The sequence below is a fragment of the Bicyclus anynana genome, chromosome 25, assembly GCF_947172395.1.
Source record: "Bicyclus anynana chromosome 25, ilBicAnyn1.1, whole genome shotgun sequence".
In the NCBI taxonomy this organism is placed as follows: Eukaryota; Metazoa; Arthropoda; class Insecta; order Lepidoptera; family Nymphalidae; genus Bicyclus; species Bicyclus anynana.
Window position 1 is genome coordinate 2576921 of NC_069107.1, and position 17706 is coordinate 2594626.

General features: G+C 36.9%; 1 protein-coding gene and 2 long non-coding RNA genes across 6 annotated transcripts in view; 2 read left to right on the top strand and 1 right to left on the bottom strand.

Moving 5' to 3' along the window:
* LOC112056136 (zinc finger and BTB domain-containing protein 24) overlaps positions 1 to 17706 on the bottom strand; it is a 166554-nt gene that overhangs the window by 106779 nt on the left and 42069 nt on the right. For 2 of the 4 annotated variants that reach the window (XM_024096536.2, XM_024096515.2), the window contains exons 1-3: positions 7346 to 8690; positions 3163 to 3228; positions 2243 to 2341 (exon numbers count right to left, since the gene is read on the bottom strand). In XM_024096536.2, the coding sequence (XP_023952304.1) occupies positions 2243 to 2341; positions 3163 to 3228; positions 7346 to 7837 (657 nt within the window). In that variant the 5' untranslated portion in view covers positions 7838 to 8690. Of the gene's footprint in view, positions 1 to 2242; positions 2342 to 3162; positions 3229 to 7345; positions 8691 to 17706 lie in introns of those variants that run through there. The other 2 variants (XM_024096502.2, XM_024096522.2) reach the window with 2 other exon arrangements.
* Positions 6307 to 7499, top strand: LOC128199477 (uncharacterized). The gene is made up of 3 exons (XR_008252115.1): positions 6307 to 6472; positions 7063 to 7278; positions 7364 to 7499. It is a non-coding gene; the product is annotated as an uncharacterized LOC128199477 (long non-coding RNA).
* On the top strand, positions 7608 to 8778 carry LOC128199478 (uncharacterized). Its single transcript, XR_008252116.1, has 2 exons — positions 7608 to 7746; positions 8701 to 8778. It is a non-coding gene; the product is annotated as an uncharacterized LOC128199478 (long non-coding RNA).

A 17706-nucleotide genomic window follows, 5' to 3' on the forward strand; every position in this document is an offset into this window, starting at 1 on the left:
GAGTTATGTGCGTTTTAACAAATTACTTCAATGGTAAAAATAAACATCGTTAAGAAAACTGCAATCCTGAGAATTTTATAAAAGGTAAGAATTACTTGATAGCCCAGTGGATACCTCTGTCTCCGATTCAGGAGGGTGTCGGTTCGACTCCGGTCCGGGGCATGTACCTCCAACTTTTCAGTTGTGTGCATTATAAGAAATTAACTTTCACGTGTCTCAAACGGTGAAGGAAAACATCGTGAGGAAACCTGCTTAGCAGAGATTTTTTTTAATTCTATGCGTGTGTGAAGTCTGCCAATACCAGTGAGCCGAATATTGGTTGATAAGGACGAAGAAATACTTTGAGATCCCGCTTTCAGAATAACGCAGATTCTGTAGGTTACTCCTTTTCATTGGATGTATGTTTGCTGTCGTTTAAATACGTATTTTAAGTATTTTAAGTAAGTATTTTTTACAGTTATTGTAAGATTTTTAATCTCATAAGAATATATGTACCTATGTTTAAATAAACTAAGCCCTACAAATAAAAGCAAATAAATATTTATTTTTTATATTAATTGATTATGAAACACGGCTATTATTTTTTATTTTGCAAAAAAAAAAAAAAATTATCTTTGTATTTAAAAAATCTAGCTTGAATTTTCTTATCACCATAAAAATAATTTAATTGATTGAACGATATATTCTGATTAGCATGAGTGTTTTAGCGTTTCTAGCGCGTTAGGCTGCTCCGTACGGTCAAAGCCTTAGACCTCTAAATATTTTACGTAGGTTAACCAGACTATCATTGCCTTATGTAATTGATTTTTAACTGTATAATAGCAATTACCGTTGAAACTGTATTATAAATATGGTAATTATGGAAATTTGAAGTGTTTTATTACACTAGCTTACCCAAATGGACTTAGATAATAGTAGATTACTTATCTAAAATTGACGATGTGGGAATTCCCAATCATTAATTTTGATTCACTGGCCCTTAAGACACGGGCTTACTTAGTTTAAGGGTCAGGACGTCATTGCAATTTATGTACTAAGTTTTTTCAAATAAACAATTCTTATTCTTATGCTTATTTAATTAAATTTTTAGCTTTTTATTTGGGTTTATAATTTATTTATTATTACAAATAACCCTGTACCTAGTAAAACAATAAATAACCCCAAAAATTTGGTACGAATTTATTATTTCTTCTAAAAAGTTCTGAAATGAAGTTGTTTTTTTTTAATTTCCCTATATATTTGAGTAATTCAATAAATACCATACAAGCACTAACTACTAGAGGCACATAAGTATGAACTTCATGCTAAAAGGAACAAAACACGAAATATTTTGATTTGTTTATTTCGAACTTACATTTACTGTAATTTTTATTCCTCTTAGCTGAGTTTAGTAGGTAAGCGAATCTAGTACTACATAATAATGTTATAAAAAGAACAATAATATACAGAACAAAGAAGAAATAAGCTTAAGGCCTTATTCGCACGAGCGTTTTTAACGGACGGTAGAAATATATTTAAAGTGCGTTTTTGACGGCCTCCGTGGTGCAGTAGTAAGCGCGGTGGATTTACAAGACGGAGGTCCTGGGTTCGATCCCCGGCTAGGCAGATTGAGATTTTCTTAATTTGTTTAGGTCTGGCTTATGGGAGGCTTTGGCCGTGGCTAGTTACCACCCTACCGGCAAAGACGTACCGCCAAGCGATTTAGCGTTCCGGTACGATACCGTGTAGAAACAGAAAGGGGTGTGGATTTTCAACCTCCTCCTAACAAGTTAGCCCGCTTCTATCAGACTGCATCATCACTTACCATCAGGTGAGATTGTAGTCAAGGGCTAACTTGTAAAAAATAAAATAAAAGTGTTGCATTTTCAATTTTGGGCGTTGGAAATAGGCCATGAATTAAATAAGAACGTTAATAAACGCGCCAACGCTGGGTTTTAACGTATCGCTTTTTTAACTCTCGTGCGAATGAGGACTATAGCTTGGCAACTTCGTTCGTAACACTCCCGAAAGTCCGCGCGGGCCGGGGGGCGTGTAGCGATGTATGAAAAACCCACCACACTTCCCCGCACGCACGATTTCATACCCGCTTTATTTTTACCCCCGTCGCCCGCATATCATAGGAGTATCATCAACGAATTTGTCAGACTATAACATTTACGACAGAAAATAAACAGGTATGAATGAGTTTCCGCAAAGCGACAATCGTCGTGTGAAGAAAAGAAAGAAAGAAGAAAATAATTACATCGATATTGAGGCTATTCAGGAAATTTACCAGTGCGAAGGGCAACATGGAGTTGCGGTCGCCCACCGGCGGTTCTCCTGATGGTGAGTGTTGAGGAGGCTGCATAGGAATTTAAAAAAATTAGTAGATACTAGCGGATGCCCGCGACTCCGCGTGGAATTTAGTTTTTTACAAATCCCTCGGGAACCATGAACTTTTCGAGGATAAAAAGTAGGCTATGTGTTAATTTATCTATACTAATATTATAAAGAGGAAAACTTTGTTTGTATGTTTGTTTGATTGTAATGAATAGGCTCAAAAACTACTGGACCGATTTTAAAAATTCTTTCACCATTCGATAGCTACATTATCTACAAGTAACATAGGCTAAATTTCATTTTGGAAAAAAATAGGGTTCCATAAGATATTTGGGTTTTTCGGACACACGGTGTAAAAAATCAATCAGAAAAGTAGGGTAGGGGTAGGATAGGGGTAGTTGAAAGTTTACATAGAGTTTCACGCGGACGAAGTCACGGGCGTCGGCTAGTGCTATAATATATCTCAATACCAAATTTCGGCTAATTAGGTTCAGTAGTCGAGGCGTGAAAGAGTAACAAACATTCATATCATCAAAATCATCAGTTTTCGCAAATCTCGGGAAACCATGGATTTCTTCGGGTTAAAAAGTAGCCTTTGTGTTAATCCAAAGTAAAATCTATTATCATTAAAAAGTTCAGCCAAATCGCTTCAGTAGTAGCGGCGTTAAAGAGTAACAAACATCCAAACATCCATACAAATTTTATAGTATTAGTAGGATTACATTTTTTACTACAAACTTTTTAACTACAAAGATATACTAAAAAAGTAAATGAAAAAAAGTAAAAAGTAATAGTAATCAAGTAATAGTAATAAAAGTTACTAATTGTAAAGGATAAACTTACCAGTGCAAATGGAACTAGAGACCGCTCGCTCATTGTCGAGTCCGCTGAAGGTGATTGCTGTTGTTGCTGTCCCGTTCCAATGTACCGCGGATAAGACGTGAAAGAAAGAGACGGATGTTTAATTTTTTTGTTTGGAAAAATCTTATTGTAAGGTAAGTATCCTAAGTCTATAGTAAGAAAATTTTGATAAAACTATTACTATACTACAGCTTTTCTTTCATTACTGTTTACCAACAAAGAAATTAGAAATGAGGGTAGAAAACGCATGTCGTTTCGTAATTTATTTAATTTTAATTATGTATGGTTTGTTTATAAAATGTTATATAAAATATATTAACTATATCTAACTGTTCTAAACTTATTAATCAAATCTATTTTCATTAATTTAGGAACAAGTTAATTATTATTAATAATATTAGGTGTGAAATGACTAGTGATTTATACCCTCATTTTTAATTTGTTTGTTGGTAAACAGTACTCATTAAGAAAGGCTGTAGTAAAGCTAGAAGTTTTTAATTACTTGAAAATAATAAAAAACAAAAAAAAATGAAAAAAATATAAGAACTTAACATATTGCTATTTTTTATTAGTATATTATCTAACATAATAAAAGACCTGAATCAATATGAAATGGAAATAAAATAAAAAAAATTCTAGACATAAATTTTCTTATTAGCTTCAATAGTTGATTAAAGCAGTAAATAATTTGTATTTTGATAGCAACCACTTCATATAAAAACCGACAATCGTAAAATATTAATAAAACAAGTTTTAATTAACCGCTGTTTAAAAAAAAACAAATCACAAAAGACGAACGCGTTGAACCGTTAAAATCTCGAAAAAAAAAATCTCGATGAATACGAAATACGAATCGAAAACCGGTTCCAAATTCAAACAATGTTTAAAACAAAAAAAAATTGAAACGGGAATAGATTCAGCAACAAATAACTGTCAACACCCCTTCCGTGAAACAATACGGCGGCAAAAAAATTAAAAAAATAAAATCACAATGTACCCCTAATCCGTGCCGTGGGAAACAGACAAATGCAAGGTAAGCGAATCCGAAACTAATTTAAAAAGTAATATTCTTTTGTCTTGCATTTACAAATTTTAATTTAAAAATACATGCACCTACAGTTAGCGTCTGTCATTATTAGAGTTTTTTTTTAAACGACTAGTGTTCTTTCTTTATTGGAGCAGTTTTGGAGCGTAGCTAGAACCCACTATGCTGTTTTAATGTCGCACGGCGGACTTAGAGTTTTGAAGATCTCTGGCGCAGTTGCCTGGTTCGATTCCCAGTAAGGGTCTTTTTAAGGTTTTAAATTTTCTAAATCGGCTTATCGGGTGATAGCCCAGTGGATATGACCTGCCTCCGATACCGATTCCGGAGGATGTGGGTTCGAATCCGGCCCGAGGAATGATTTTCAGTTGTGTGGATTTAAGAAATTAAATATCACGTGTCTCAAACGGTGAAGGAAAATATCGCGAGGAAACCTGCATACCAGGAATTTTCTTATTTCTCTGCGTGTGTGAAGTCTGCCAACCAGAAGAGGAAGAGGAAACTTAAGCTCAGCAGTGAGCTGAATATGGGTTGATAATGATGAAGGATAATTTTAGGATTTAAAATTTTCTCAAATTTTGTCTAGTGGTAGGCTTTGGCCGTGGCTAGTTACCACATTCTCGGCAAAGACGTACTACTAAGCGATTTAGCGTTCCGGTACGATGCCGCGTAGAAACCGTTAGAGGTGTAGGTAAAATAAACTTGTTAAAATATCTCAAGTCAGCCCGCTTCTCTCTTACTCTGTATCGTCACTTAACATCAGGTGAGATTGAAGGCAAGGGCTAACTAAATTGAGTAAAAAAAAAGAGTGATATTGCTGACCGTAACAATCGCTATCCAATGTTGATGATCACGGAATTTATCTATAGTATTTTCTATGTATCGAATGGTATGTATTATTACCTCATCCGGAATAAGGAAATCCGTAGGAGAACGAAAGTAATCGAAGTAGCCCAAAGGACTAGCAAGCTGAAGTTTGGTTGACTGAACTGGTCATATCTATCGCAGAACATATCGCCGCGGCTCGAGACCGTTGTGCTTGGAGGTCCTTGCAAGAGGCCTATGTCTAGCAGCTATCGGCTCATAAGGTAAGGTAAGGTAAGGTAACCGCTGGGGCAGACATGTTCTGGAGAGACCACGTACCAGCAAGCGCAGTGAAGGAAGCCCTTCAGCCAGATGGTCTGACGACATTATGAAGGTAGTTGGAAGTGGCTGGATGAGGAAGGCAGAGGATCATGTGTGTTAGCACGCTCTCGGCCTATGTCAAGCAGTGGACGGATACAGGCTGATGATGATGATGATGATTTTCTATGGTCTATGTTGATGACAATGACCGACGGCTTAACATGCTCTTTGAAGCACAGGGGTTTAATTTCAACTTCCCGATACTGAAAATTTATCTGAAGAACGAACCTTAATTGGGAGCTGCTTGCTAATATATAACTAAAGAATAACTTGATTTTTTATAGTCCTATTAATAACTCGTACCCACTGTTTTAGGTATCCGAAGCCGTTACATGAAATCAACAAAGCAGAGAGTTTATCTCTTCAATTTTGATATAGTTTTACTCATAATTTTCAGACTTTTTAAAGGCTCAATACAAGGTTGAACCTCTCACCGCGAGAAGGGTTATGGAACTTGGACCCACCATTTCCTCTAATGTAAAATGGCGGATAATCACAATACTACTTCCATTTTCGAAATTACAGAGTAAACATATATTACGCAACGGTTGTCGTCGCGTCAACAAATATACGCCATATGTTCTAAACAAACATTTGTAGAAACGGATAGCATAGCATTATGAAATGCGTAAAAAACGTATCCCAAGTATTGACAACTTGATCACAACAATACAGAAATAATAGAATTATCAGTGATTACATTCATTTACATATCCTTTGTAAGACCGGATGCGACAGAAGGACAAAAACGATTTAATAATAAGTTTCGAGTCGGCCCTTAACCCTTTCTTGGCTAACAAAAGCTTTACAACATGTTACCTTTGCTTCTCGTATCTTTTTTTTAAGGAAGTAAGAGATCATTCAAATTTGGAACGAGTTTTAGAACTCGCTGAGGTCAGTCTATCGACATGGCTTGGAGAAGATACACGTTGTCTTGATTTTAATTTTGAAAATAAATAGTGTTTTTTTTCTAAAACTATTATATATTCTAAGTAATATTAACGTCATGGATTAGACAGAGGATTCAAAACAATAACTCATAAAAATGTGGCTATTTCAATTAAGGTAATTTGTTTTTCATTCCAGTATTAAGTTTAAAAAAGTAAAATGTTATAGAAATTTCAGTAAAAATAAGTGTTTAAAGAAGAGAAAAAACTAAATTTGTTTATTTTTCTGTGTAATCAATAGTAAATTAATAGTTTTTATTTTTCACTACTTTGCAAGTGCCGGCGGAAAGTTTCAGAGTTCAGACATTTTCCTTTTAAAACATGTTATAAAAGATTGATCTGAAATTATCGTATATTGAGTATTTGAAAAATACTCAAGTATTATAAAAGCCGTATTGATATTCATTTGTTAGATTTTTTTTGTTTTCAAACTTTTTTCAGCTTTAATTTTTTCAAACTATTTAAACTATTAACTGTTTCTATACATTGGTATAGTAGTGTCAATACAAGGTATTTAAGTGTTATTAGAACTTGTTCTATATTTTTTTTTTTTGTTTTGAAACTTTTTCAGCGACCCATACTTTTAAACATTTTCAAAGTGCGCTATCAAAGTACAAAAAACGTATATTTGAATGATACCTTATTTTTATTTAAACTGGTTAAATTTAATTTCTTCAATTTTTTTTTTATTTTGAAACTTTTTTTCAGGGATCAAAACTATTTTGAAGCGTACTATCAAAATACGAACTTGCCCCATACACTATAAAGAGTCATACACTATAAAGAGTCAGGAAGAGAAATTCCTAAAGGTCATTAAGACGATCCAAACAATGTTGAAGTGTGCTATCAAAGTACAAACTTGCCACAGTTATGGGAGAGAAGTTCCTAAGTCAAGCCGTAATTTAGTGGAGAAGCATTGACTAGGTAAGTTATACGAGTCAGGGTGAGTGGAAGCACTGACTAGGTAAGTCAGGAAGTGTGTGACACTGACCTGCATGTCCGGCACCAGCTTATCCCCAGGCAGCTTGGCGGTCGGCGTGGCCGGCGGGGGCGAAGGCGGCGCTGGCGCGGGCGGCTCCGGCGAGGCTGGCCGACTGCGGGGCCAGAAGTCCATCTTGAAGCCGCGCTGCGCGTCGGGCTGCAGCGCCGGGATGTGCAGCGACAGCGGCGCAGCCCGCAGGTCCAGCGCGCTGCCGCTGGCCGCCTCGCCGCCGTCGGCTGCCGTCATCTTGAAGGAGTTGTGCAACCAGCTGGCCACGAAGCTGTCCGAGGGGTCCTCCTTGGGCGGCTCCAGGAGGCGCGGGAACGGCGGCGCGGCGCTAGCCTCGAACGCGCCCTCGCCGCCGACCGTCTCGCCCTCCTCCGCTATTTTCGGTACTTTGGCCTCCCGCGGTGAGTCCTCTACCTCCTTGCGATACTCATGGAGGTCCCTGTACCTCTCCTGGAGCGCTAGGGAGATGTTCTCATTGAAGTACTTCAACATGAATTCCAGCTTGAGGGTCCGGGCGGGTGGGTCGGCTCATGCGGCGCGGACCTGCAACGGGTGAGGGTTAGCGCGGTAGCGGACCTCCTTGAGGCGCGGGCGGGCGACGACTAACTTCTTGGTGGAAAACTTAGCGCCGCGACGCTTTCTTGCGGGGAGGGGCGGACGCGCGCGCCTCGCGAAGACGCCGCTCCAACTAGCAAGACGCGGCGCCGCCCCCGGCTCCCCCGGCGCCTTAGACGCGGCGAAGAACATCCCCACCGAGCCTGGGCGCACGCGCTCCGCGTTTTTTCCGCGGAAAAATGTGTCCGGTCAAGGAAAAGACGGACGCGGCCACGTGCGAGTGACCGAGCGGGCCTCGCACGAAATAACAACTATTAAAAAGGGCACCGAGCGAGGGTCGCCCCTCTCTGTCGCCCGACCCGGCCGCTTGCCGCCCTGCGTTAGAACGGGACGGGTGGCACGATTTTTTCTAAGCCGCTATTAGTGAGGGAGGAAATAGAAAAGAATGGGTTCTTTCCAATTTTTTTCTTATTCGCCCCGTCTCGCTCGCTCTTACGGTTCCGCGTTACGCGCTGTCTCGCATTGAGTTTTTAAGTAATTCTTTCCGTTCCGCCCTACTGTACTATTGAATTTTTTTCTATATTCAGGCGGAGCTTAGCTTATGGGGTTTTAGCCAACGGCCTTTTAATGCCGCGTTTTTTCCTTGTTTTACCTAAACTGGAAATTTGTTCTGACATAGCACCTATTCAGATTCATACCTAAAGTCTCGAAACCAACTAATACCTAAAAAAAAAGAAACAAAAACAAGAAATATCTTGTTGTTATTCTACAACTTGTAACAGTTCAATATTGTTTTTCAGGTACAAAGTGCGATCTCAAACTTTCCCAGCACCGAAGTCTATATTTGGAGTGAGAGACAAATAAACGTAAGGTTCTTATCTCGGTCGTTTCATTTCCTCAACCTCCCCCAGACGTTCGTAGCGAAACTTTTCACCGAGCTACCCCGCGACAGATGGCGTAGCCAGTACCGCTACGAGGCTACGAACAACTTCGATCCTCTTAAAACATATATACCTAGCCTAATAAATATTCTCTATCGCAATAATATACTAAATAGTTATTTATATTTATGTAAATTCAAATTATTTAATAATAAAATTTCATAATAATTTAGTCAATCAAAAAATTATTTCCGAATTTCAACCACTTCTTTTAAAAGTCTGAAAGTGACTCTACTACAGGTTCAGGAATCCAATTTTACTAATAAAAGCTGACAAATAACTCTTTTAAAATAAACATAAATGTTATAATTTTGCTATTTAAGTTTGGTGTGTAGATGAAAGCAAAGCCTACTACTTAAATACTTATGTCTTGTACTTAAATATTTAACCTACAACGAAGTGTATTTACGTATATCTGTCTTTGGTATTTCTAAGGGATGAATCCATTGTCATTTAATACATTTTGTTGATAGTTAGATATTAAAATATAGTGATATGATTTACTGTATCATATTGAAAAAGCCCTAAACATAAGCGTATCCATTTTCCATTTTAGGGTTGTAAATAGTTTCATCAAATATTGTCTTCTAATTATTTAGTCTGCTATTTTTTAAGTTGTTTATCACTAAGCCTATGAACGTTAGGGTCCCAAGGTGCTGTAATGGCGACCCCGCACCGGAAAGCGCAGTGTTAGTCGACCTCTCACTAGGTGGACCGAGGATATCAAGCGAGTTGGATGCTGGCGGCCGTTTTGCTTGGAGTTCCATGCAAGAGGCCTATGTTCAGAAGTAGACGTCCATCAGCAGCAGGTAATGGTAATGATGATGATGATGATGATTGTCACTCAATACCAGGTGAGACAGCAGTTAAATTTTGCAAAGGTATGGGTAAAATACACATAATACAGTGAGTCACACAGCGGGCGATGGAACGAGCTATGTTAGGAGTATCTCTGCGTGATCGAATCAGAAATGAGGAGATCCGCAGAAGAACCAAAGTCACCGACATAGCTCAACGAGTTGCGAAGCTGAAGTGGCAATGGGCGGGGCACATAGTGCGAAGAGCCGATGGACGTTGGGGTCCCAAAGTGCTGGAATGGCGACCCCGCACTAGTAAGCGCAGTGTTGGCCGACCCCCCACCAGGTGGACTGACGACATCAAGCGAGTCGCAGGGATTCGCTGGATGCAGTTGGCTCAGTATCGTGATGTTTGGAAGTCCCTACAAAAGGCCTATGTCCTGCAGTGGACGCCCATCGGCTGATATGATGATGATGATGATGATGGGTAAAATAAACTCGCTAGGTACTTTCAGACTATATAATTATTTCATTAGTGCCTTAAAGTTTACCACCGTTCAGCCTAAGGCTATATTTTCTTCACTTAACAACATAAGGTGAGATCGCAGTAAAAGGGTGGGGGATAGTACGATAAAAAAATTCATGTAAATGTTAAAAAAAAATTGTTTTAAAAATAAAGTAGGTAATTAATTTAAACAATTCCTAATCAAATTCAATCAATAGTTTTTGAGAAAACTGCAATACATACACAATACACATATGCAGGTAAAATACAGAACCTCCAGACTTCAAAGGCTGTTAAAAAAATTAATAATTATTAGGTATCCGTTGCAAGATGTTAGGTATAATAGCGAAGACCAATTCAAGTCAATAGCTAGTATTTTACCAATGAAAACTTCCAATCGAAACGAAGCAGTAGTTTCTGAGAAAATTTCAAACATACATACATACAGGTAAAATACAGAATCTCTTTTCTTCAAAGGCGGTTAAAAAAATGAATAATTATGAGGTAGCCGTTGAACGTTGTTAGGCATAATAGCGAAGACATACCCAAGTCATTAGCGAGATGTTTTTAATGTGCACACAGGCAATGCTAGCAGTAATAATAGCCGGGCGGGGCCATTGGGAGTGACTAGTCTTTTTTATCGTCACGCTCGGTTGACACGGCTTTTTGACCGCCTTCTTAGTATCAGCAATTAGTTGCAGCAATTTTGTTGCCATATAGTACAAGATCCGGCATAAGGAATGTATAACCTCATCTGTTATTTATTTGGGATAAGAAATAAATGATAGAAAATATTCACATTGGCAACTAACAACTAATTAACAACAACAACTTTAGGAACTCGTAATAGTATACCTAATAGTACTAGTACACCTATTGCATTTATGAGTTTAGCATGTTTACAAGTGTATCTGTGATATTTCTAAGGGATTAATCTATTTTAAAATAATTTATTTAATTAAAAATCGAAAACATTTGTCGTTACGGTAGGTTACCACGATTTTTGACCGCCTTCTTAGTATCAGCAATTTTGTAGCCATATAGTACAAGATCCGGCATAAGGAATGTATAACTTCATCTGTTATTTATTTGATGATAGAAAATATTCAGATTGCCTCATTGCAAAAAGGTTGCCTAGTAAAATTGTGCTCGGTGAGTATTAAATATTTTTTTTATAAAATTTAATTAATCTACTTCTCTTTTTGCTTAATATTGAAGAAAATCGTAAACTAGTTAAAATAATATACCCAACAGAATTGAAAACGTAAAGGTGTAAATCTTTGACACTGCTACTGTGAGGTTGCCAGATATAAACAGTTAAATTATTAATGTTATATAAATATCCTCATCAATTATGTAGTCGTCTAATATGTCAAAATTAAGCTTATTTTATGAAATCGAAAACATTTATCGTCACAGTAGGTTACCACGATTTTATACCGCCTTTTTAGTATTAGCAATTTGTTGCAGCAATTCTATAGCCGTCAAGTTGCTATATTCTTGTATTTTGCAGTTATACATCAAACTTAGGGCATCTAGTTTGAACTTGAACGTTTAAAACAACCCTCTCTGAAAACCATCCCGTGGTTCATATCTATGTTCTGAGGAAGAAGAAAGTTAATTTTTCGCTAACTTTTTTCTAACAATTACGGAATAATATGGACAACATTTATATTTTAAACTCATTTTGTGCAATTTTTATTAATAAGGTGCTTACAAAAATTGCCAATATTTTAACCATCTTTAACAATTATGAATGACACAGTAAATATTCAATAATGGTTCTTAGCAAAGATAAAAAGAAATTACTTGACGTCTATTCGTTTAATATTTTATCATCATTCTAGTATGGGTAGCTATATATTATTTAATGAACCACTTTAATTTTTAACCGACTACCAAAAAGATAGGTTTTTTATTCAGTTAATATCTATTTTAAGTATTTGCATTTATTTAGGTTTGGTTCTTATCAAAGATAAAGAAAAGTTTATTTGCAACTGTGGTTAAATTGAACTAGAACCTTTAAAACAACCCTCGCTAAAACACACCCGTGGTTCTAATCCATGTTCGGGGAAAAACATTTGCACCCTTAGCGAGTTGTCTTCGATACGAATCATAAGGTTTGGTATCGAAAATGGGTTTTAAACAAAAACGTATTTATATTAATATTTCAAATTTGCAATGTTGTATTTGTATTTTTATTTACTGTATTTTTTTTTTTTGGGTAAACATAGAAGTTTTATTTTTAAACAACATCATGGGTAGACTTGAGTATACGATTTAAATTTCAACTCGATATCTCCCATGTATTCCCGAAACAAAGGCAGACAGACAGACAGACCGGCGGACAAAATCATCATCATTATCATATCAGCCGGTGGACGTCCACTACAGGACATAGACCTTTTGTAGGGACTTCCAAACATCACGATCACAAGTCGCCTGCAACTCGCTTGATGTCGTCAGTCCACCTGGTGGGTGGTCGACCAACACTGCGCTTTTTACTGCAGGGTCGTCATTCCAGCACCTTGGGACCCCAACATCCATCAGCTCTTCGAGCTATGTACCCGACCATTGCCGTTTCAGCTTCACGATTCGTTACGCTATGTCAGTGACTTTGGTTCTTCTGCGGATCTCCTCATTTCTGATTCGATCACGCAGAGATACTCCTAACATAGCTCGTTTCATCGCCCGCTGTGTGACGCCCATAGTTAGCGACCAAGTCTCGGAACCATAGGTCATCTGGCAACATGCACTGTTCAAAGACTTTTGACAGGCACTGAACAAGACGGACAACAAAGTGATCTTATAAGGGTTCCAGTTTTTTCTTTTGAGGTACAGACCCCTAAAAATGATATATCATAGCCTGACCCAAGATATGAACTCAGGAATTTATGATACGCAGCAACGTTATCTAACCACTGGACCAATAAGGGAGTTATATATTATGCTTTTATAAAACACAATAATCGGTATCGCAAAAGCAATATCCGGTCAAACACTTGTTCCGTTGACCCCGCGTATTTTAGGGGCTCTGCCACAATGGAGTCAAAAAATCCAAGTTTTTAAAAGTGCCTACATTTTTAACCGTTTAAAATAAAATAAATAAAATATCGCCTTTTTGCTTCAATAACGTGACATGTTGGAAAACTGTTTTTTTTTTTTATTTTGCGATTGGAGTAGCCAAATGTCAATATCACTTATTGAATATACTAGTCGTCGGTTTCACCCACGTAGTACTACACCTTCCCGTCTGAATATGGGGATTAAATATATCCTATGACACTCGCAAATAATGTGGCTCTAGTGGTAAAAAAAAATTTAAATCGGCTTATTAAATCCAGAAATTACTTCCTACAATACACAATATGTAAAAATTTTACCTCTTTACAATAAATGAAGTATGGATAAAATATATCCCATGACACTTACAAATAATGTGGCTCTACGGTAAAAGATTTTTTTCAAATTCGGTCGATAAAACGTGAAATTGGTGTTTTCTTTTTCTTTATTGTTACTTTCGTAACATCTCAATTAATAAACACATGGGCCTTCAGCTAAGTGGTACGTCGATTCTGTGTCTACGATCGCAAACGCTTCGCTTCGCAAATTCAAAAATGTATGGGAATTGCATTAATTATCGACAGGTTACGTGACAAGTTGTCAATCGGATCTGTCATTCTCATACATTTTTCTAGTTTTCGAAGCATTTGCAGAATGAGAATCGACTTGCCACTTTCTACAGGCTTTGAATAGGTATAGGAAGAGTAATAAGTCTGGTGGTAGTACCACCTTGGTCTAACTCCTTTACAAAACCCTACTACTGTTCTAATCAGTATAGATTTTAACAGTAGTAGGGTTTTGTATGGTATATTATAAAGCTGAAGAGTTTTTTGTTTTTTTGATTTAACGCGCTAATCTCAGGTACTACTGGTCCGATTTGAAAAATTCTCTCTGTGTTAGATAGCCCATTTATCGAGGAAGACTATATATTATCCTCGTATACCTACGGGAACGGGAACCACGCGGGTAAAACCGCGCGTCGTCAGCTAATGCAATATATTTTGAGACCATTAGTGAACGTGCCGCTAGCCACGGGACAGCTGGCGAGCCTCATTGTTACACTTTTATATTTCATTTATATTCTGTGCTACGGACAACAGACTATCAAAATATAAAAAAAAATACATATATAAATATAACATACATGCAGTCGAACGTAGAACCTCCTCCTTTTTGGAAGTCGGTTAAAAAAAAAAAAAATATAGTATCTATATTATTGATTACTAGCAGACGGCACGGCTTCGTCCCCGTGAAATTAAGATTTTGACAAATCCTGCGGAAATCATTGATTTTTTCGGGATAAGTAGCCTTTATGTTGCTCAATAACCTGTTTATATTTCAGTGATAGCCCCATTGAAATCAGTCAAGCCTTTCCAGAAACAAGCCCGGACAAAAAGACAAACACTGAGCTTGTTCGTGGTTTGCTGTCGTGTAAATAAACAAGACTTGAGGAAACGGTTATATTAAAAATAAAATACCGATGCTTTATTCGAATATGTATTGCTTTGTAATATCCTATATTTTTATTGTTTTTTTTAGTAAATTAAATTAATTTATTTTTTCTATCTACCTTAAAGTAAATGGTGTTTAAAATAAATGAACAAAAAAATTCTACCAATTATAAGTACTCAATTTTCAAATAAATATTTAAAATTAACCATATCATATCACAGACCAGGTCCATACTAAGATAGTACGCGATCCGGTATAAGAAATATATACCCTCATCTGTTATTTATTTGGGATAAGAAATAAATTATAGAAAAAATATTGACATATTGCAAATAGGTATAGTAAAATTGCGGCCGGATCGTAATAAACAATTAAATTTATTTAATCTACTTCCCTCATGGGTTATATAACAAAAACGTATACTAGTCAAAACATATACTCAACAGAATTGAAAACGTAAAGGTTGCATGCTTTCACACTGCAACTGTGGGTTGCCTGATATAAACAGTTGATCAGTTATTTAGTCGTCTAATATGTCAAATAAAAGTTTTTTTTGTTTTGCCTAATTTAATTGCCTTTGATCTATTTCAAGGTTTCTTACATTTTGCATGAAAAAAGTCTTTGGCCGCAATTTAACTACATCCTATATTTTTTTTATTCTTTACAAGTTAGCCCTTCACTATAATCTCATCTGATAGTAAGTGATGATGCAATCTAAGATGGTATCGGACTAACTTGTTAAGAGCAAGATGAAATCCACACCCCTTTCGGCTTCTACACGATGTCGTACCGGAACGCTAAATCGCTTGGCGGTACATCCTTGTCGGTAGGGTGGTAATTAGCCACGTCCAAAGCCACCCACCTGCCAGACCTGGACCAATTAAGAAAATCTCAATCGGTCCAGCCGGGAATCGAACCCAGGACCTCCGTCTTGTAAGTCCACTGCGCATACCACTGCGCCACGGAGGCAGTCAAAACCTATTTGTCATTGTGAATATTATTTCTATCATTCATTTCTTATCACTAATAAATAACAGGATGAGGGTATATATTTTTAATGCTGGATCTTAGACCAAGAGCAAGTAAAGCAAGACACAGTTGTTATATAACCCTATAATCTATAATCTCGTTAACGAGCACCTTAATCTATTTTCTCACGTAACGCAGTAACAAAACATATCAAAATTCAAACGAACAAAACATCTTTTATCTTCAATCTCATACAATCTCAGTTTCTCATGCCACAAAGGGAGTCTCATCGAAACACCGGTCCCAACCGGTTTGCACCATTGACAAAAGGTAAAGACAAAAAAATTAGCACCCTATATAGTTTCGAGATTTTATATTTGCATACGTTGAAGGGTCAATTTCAAAAGTGGTTGTTTTTTTGCGGAACTGATTTGACAATATGAGCTTACGTTCTTGGGTTCTCTGTGATCATAAATTGTTCTCGTTGGTTTAGATTATTTATTTGTCAATTTTATCTATGGTTTCGGATTATTTAATCCCGGAACTAAATTTAATTGGAACCTGGCAGAAGAGTAGGTAGTAGGTACTAAATCAACCTATATACAGGATATCCCGTAATTAAAAAATATAACTTAGTCACCCTAGGGATTTCTGTAAAAACTATTTTAATTAGTTTTAGATTATTAGGTGGTGTATCTACCATTGGCGTTTTATCCATTAATTACGGGACATCCTGTATATCTCCAAACTAAGGATGAACTATATATTTATATTTATATCTCAAATTATATATTTATATTTTAAAAAAGGTGTGTTATAAGTTCAAGGCAAAAATTTAGGCCAGCGAAGTTGTCATCTTGTAAAACGAATAATCGGGTCGCAGGTTCGATGCCCAACAATAGCAATACGGAAAGGAAACGATACAAAATGATTACAGCGAGGGCTAATGACGCGGAGCACTACCACAGTAAAGATATTACAAGCAGTATAATAACTCGGCCGTATTTTTGAAATAAATACCTACAGCCGCGCGGTACGTAAACATGTCATAGGGCTGCCCGCCTGCAGCAATTTAATTACATTTGCTAACTTTGTGTTTCAACTTAGTTTTGTGATTGTAAATAAACTTTTTTTATATAAACAAATAAAATACTTTGTAAATTGTAATAAAATGGGAAGTGATAAATAAAAATGCGTGTTTTTGATTGGTTGATTTAATTAAGGCTGATACTACGTCAATGATCTTGAAGGATTGGTCGTATTCTTAAACATATTTATTTCGGTGATGCCATCTAGGTATTACCTCCACACTACGTGAACAAATAAAAAAAAAGATAAATACCTTCATGAAATTGTAGTGATTTAAAATAGATAATGAAACAATGAACAAACGCACTAATTGTCCCTACGATACGATAGTTCCCCTAGATTTCTCTAGGATGCCATTATCAGATCCTGACATGAAAAAAATGGGACTAACCTGAAAGAATATTCATCCAAACAAAAAAGAAACGGTTTACAAATGACGGAAATATCGCTGTAAATACGATACGATCCTTTTTGGAAGTCGGTTAAAATTCTTGTCACCAATGCCAAGCTGAGCAAAAGTTTTATGAGCTTGCACATTAAAGCGCATAAAATCCGCCATTTTGATTTTTTAAGAACTAAGTTACCCAGTGACACTCGGCCTATCTAGACGAGTCTAATGACATATCATTTATCAGTATGTGTGCTTGGCAAATTTGTTCGTAACACTCCCGAAGGTCGGAGCGGTCCGGGAGGGGGGGTAACGATGCCCAGCGCGTACGACTTCACACCCGCGCAGTCCTTTCCTCCCATCGCCCGCATACAACAACAAGTCATAACATTCAAACACAAATGATCCGAGCACAGTCACACAAAACATTGTACAAGCAGTCGAGGTTTTAACACAAGCTTATCGTACCTACTGTATCGTGATTCATGAACCGCGTATAACTACCTATTTCAATCGTGTCAATCACTTTCCTTTACTCTATTCACTTTATTTACTAATCCAGATACCTACCTTTATTCTGGAGATAAAAGGAAATACCTTAT